The following is a 4040-nucleotide window of genomic DNA, read 5'->3' on the forward strand; positions in this document are numbered from 1 at the left end:
TGTTGAAATTAAATATATTTTATTTTTATTATATATAATATTAAATGTATATTTTTATAAATAAATTTCTATTATATAAAATATCACATATTAAATAATATATATATATAAGTATTTTATTAAATATTTTATTAATATTATAAATTATGTGTATATTTTTTTATATTTGGAAAGCTTTATTTTCTATTAATAATATTTCAAATAAAATAATTTTTTTATATTTTAAAATTTTATTAATATTTACCGTATTATATAAAAGTCAAAATAAAAAGTAAATATTGAAATTAATAAAAAATAATATTATTGTAATAAAAATATATATTTAAGAATTATATTATGACTTTCGATGTAAGTTTTTCTCGGTGATCCCTTTGTGATTCGATACTCTCGCATTTTCCTCTTATGTTATTGTTCCTATTAAAAGTTACAAAGATATTCTGATCGTCACTTATGATTTCTGTATGGTGGGAATGTTTCTCACATACAATCTAATTAATTTTCAGAATATGCAGACCTCTTTGGCAGATTTATGGCGGTAATTCTCATACAGTTAATGTATTGAAAGATTTAGTTACTAATTCCAAGTCGGATATTTTATTTTTGAGGTAAACAAAAACTCTTAGTTCTCGTATGAAATTTTTTCGTAATTTTTTACATTTTGATGGTTGCTTCTCAGTTAATAGGCAAGGATTAGGAGGAGGCATTTCATTAATGTGGAAGAGTCATGTGTTTGTTTCTGTGGTTGACTTTTTTTTAAATTTTATTGATTCAGTCGTTTCGGAAGGTAATGTTCAATGGAGGTTTACTAGTTATTATGGGTTTCCGTAATCGCAATAATGATATCAATCTTGGAACCTTATTCGAATTTTATCTCGTAAAAACTCTTTTCCGTAACTTTATTCGGGAGATTTTAATGGTTTATGCGCGCTTATAATTTACCGTTAACTTATATAAATGTAATTTAGTTCTCTTGATTAAATTATGTCAAATGGAAAAAATTTGATTTTATCATTCAAAAATTAAAAAGTATGGAATATAAATATAAATTAATATACAAGTTTAGATTTTTTTTTTCAATAACTCTTGAATTTATTATAAACTTGAAATAATGATAGTTGAGTTAACTTTATGTAAATTTATCTTTATTAATGTAAAGTTAAAACATTGCATTAATAAATTGGTTAAATTTACAATAAGCATAATAAACGGAAATAAAAATAATTAACCATAAACATTTTTTTTTATTTTGTTGTTTCGAATTCCTTCTTAAAAAAAATTGAAATAGTCATTATTTGAGTTCAATTTGTTTTAGCTTTCTTTTGGCATTTAATCTTCGTAGGAAATTCAGGTCCAAAATTCACTAGATTTCACTACGTAAGCCTATTCACTAGCATACAACCCAGACCACGTTCGAGCGGGCTGGACAGACCGAAACCCAAATTCAATAAAAAGAGATCCGGCTTAACTGACTTTTAAAATTAAATTTAAATTCTTATAAATTTTACCGTTAAATCCAACGCACACTAATTGATTGATTATCTAATTAAAAATTTTAGCATGGCTCGTGCTAATAGGTTACGGTGTAGATAGGTTCGTTTCTCACTGACTCATCAAGTCAGGTAAACTAAATCCTTTTTGTTGAATCTAAATCTGCTCAAATATAAATTAAATTGTGTGCTAATAAATTAATTTGTATAATGAATTTTCACGGATTTTAGGTCTAGTTTTCTTGAGAGGACTCTACTATAACTGGATATATAGTGTCACGGTCCATAAGTGTCGGAATCAAACAGTGCGACACTGCTCGAGTGGATTTTTGGGTTGGAATCACTAAGCATGTGACAATAGGCCGGCTATCATCAAACCCCACGGAGCTCCCTAATTTAATGATAAAAGCAAATGAGAGAAAATCTCAAAATTCCTCCAAATGCGTGAACCCAATCCAAGACCCTTCCCTATAAATACCCATGTCACTTCCCTTCCCATCATCACTCGCAAATTTACATACAAAAAGCGAGCGAGAGAGTGAGACAGATAACAGAGACGCCACTCAATTTCTTCCAAAAAACAAAAAAATGCCTTCTGCTCCATCTATAACTCTGATCTCAAAATGCAGAGTCTTCCCAGACCAGAAATCCACCATGGAAGACCTCAAGCTTTCAGTCTCTGACCTTTATTTGCTCCCTCGTCACTATATTCAAAAGGGTTGTCTCTTCACTCGTCCTTCAATTCCAATTGAATCCCTTGTTTTCCTTCTTAAGAATTCTCTCTCTCAAACACTTTCTCACTTCCCTCCACTCGCTGGTCGCTTCAAAACAGACCCCAATGGCTACATTTACATCACCTGCAACGACGCAGGGGTTGATTTCCTGCACGCCACTGCTACCCATCTCTCCATTCGCGATATTCTTTCACCAGTTCATGTGCCGGAGTGCGTCAAGAGCTTCTTTGCTTTTGATCGTACTGTTAGTTACGATGGACATTTTAAGCCAATTTTGGCCGTTCAGGTGACGGAGCTAGCAGATGGGGTTTTCATTGGCTGTGCCTTGAACCATTCTGTCACAGATGGAACTTCCTTCTGGAACTTCTTTAACACCTTCGCTGATATTTCTAGAGGAATTAAGAAAATCTGCCGAATGCCTGATTTTTCAAGGAACTCGGTGCTGATATCTCCGGCGGTGCCTCAAGTCCCTGAAGGTGGCCCCAAGGTCACGTTTGATGAAAACGAGCCATTAAGTGAAAGAATCTTCAGCTTTAGCAGAGAAGCGATTTTGAAGCTCAAAGCCAGAGCTAACAACAAGAAATGGATTCAGAATTCAGGCATTGACACTGTCGAATTAATGGGGAAACAAAGTAATGATCTTTTATGTAATCAAATCAACGGGAAGACGATGACTACAATTCTTGAAAACTCGTCCAAGAACGCCGTTTCGAAACCTCAAGGAATGGAGTCCAACAAAACTCCACCACCACCAGCAGCAGCACCAGCAGAGATTTCTTCTTTTCAATCATTGTGCGCGCTGCTGTGGAAGGCAGTGACGCGGGCGAGGAAGCTGAGCCCGGATAAAACGACGACGTTCAGAATGTCGGTGAATTGCCGGCACCGGTTGAACCCGAAATTGGATCCACTTTATTTCGGAAACGCAATTCAAGGCGTATACACTTACGCATCAGCAGGCGACGTGTTATCTCAGGATCTGCGCTGGTGTGCCGAACAATTAAATAAGAACGTGATTGCTCACAACGACGAAATGGTACGTCGTTTTGTGGAGAATTGGGAGAAGAATCCACGGTGTTTCCCGTTGGGGAACTTTGATGGTGCAACAATGACCGTGGCTAGCTCGCCTAGATTTCCAATGTACGATAATGATTTTGGGTGGGGCCGACCTTTGGCCGTTAGGAGTGGTAGGGCCAACAAGTTTGACGGTAAGATCTCGGCATTTCCTGGACGAGAAGGCGGCGGCAGCGTGGATCTGGAGGTGACTTTGTCGCCTGAAACAATGGCTGGGATTGAGTGTGACGATGAATTCATGCAATATGTATCTAACTAAGCTGATGTTGGATCAACGGTGATCATGGTGACGACAATGTTTTGGTGATGTGGATGATATTCTGGTGACTACTTTCATCTTTTGTACTTTTGTGACATACTTTTCTAGTAATATTATTGCCTTTTTCTAAATATTTCTCAAGTTTGGTGTTTTGGGTTCCATCGTCATGATATTTGATGATATTACTATATGGAGGCTGTGTCTATCAACCCAGCTGGAGCCGGACTGGGAAAAAATTAGAAAGGGACGAAAGAGTAAAAGAGGATATCAGACTGTATTGAAAATCTAACGAAAGCTATGAGAATAATATAACATACTTTAAAATTCTAATGAGAAGAGTGGATAAAAGAGTTGAGAGTAAAATGGAAAATAGGAATTCAAAATGGGTAAAGGCAAGAGAAAATACGTTTCGATAAAAGACTTTTTAAAGCACGCGGTTATAATTGAGGCATCCAGATTTATTCCTCATTAATCATGAAATAATATGAG

General features: G+C 35.2%; 1 protein-coding gene across 1 annotated transcript; it reads left to right on the plus strand.

Moving 5' to 3' along the window:
• Nucleotides 1-1956: 1956 nt before the first annotated feature.
• On the plus strand, nt 1957-3758 carry LOC110629755 (uncharacterized acetyltransferase At3g50280). The gene has a single exon (XM_043949524.1). The coding sequence runs from the start codon at nt 1968-1970 to the stop codon at nt 3549-3551; it is 1584 nt and encodes a 527-aa protein (XP_043805459.1). The 5' UTR covers nt 1957-1967; the 3' UTR covers nt 3552-3758.
• The last annotated feature ends 282 nt before the right edge of the window (nt 3759-4040 follow it).

This window comes from Manihot esculenta, chromosome 13 (assembly GCF_001659605.2).
Source record: "Manihot esculenta cultivar AM560-2 chromosome 13, M.esculenta_v8, whole genome shotgun sequence".
Taxonomy (NCBI): domain Eukaryota; kingdom Viridiplantae; phylum Streptophyta; class Magnoliopsida; order Malpighiales; family Euphorbiaceae; genus Manihot; species Manihot esculenta.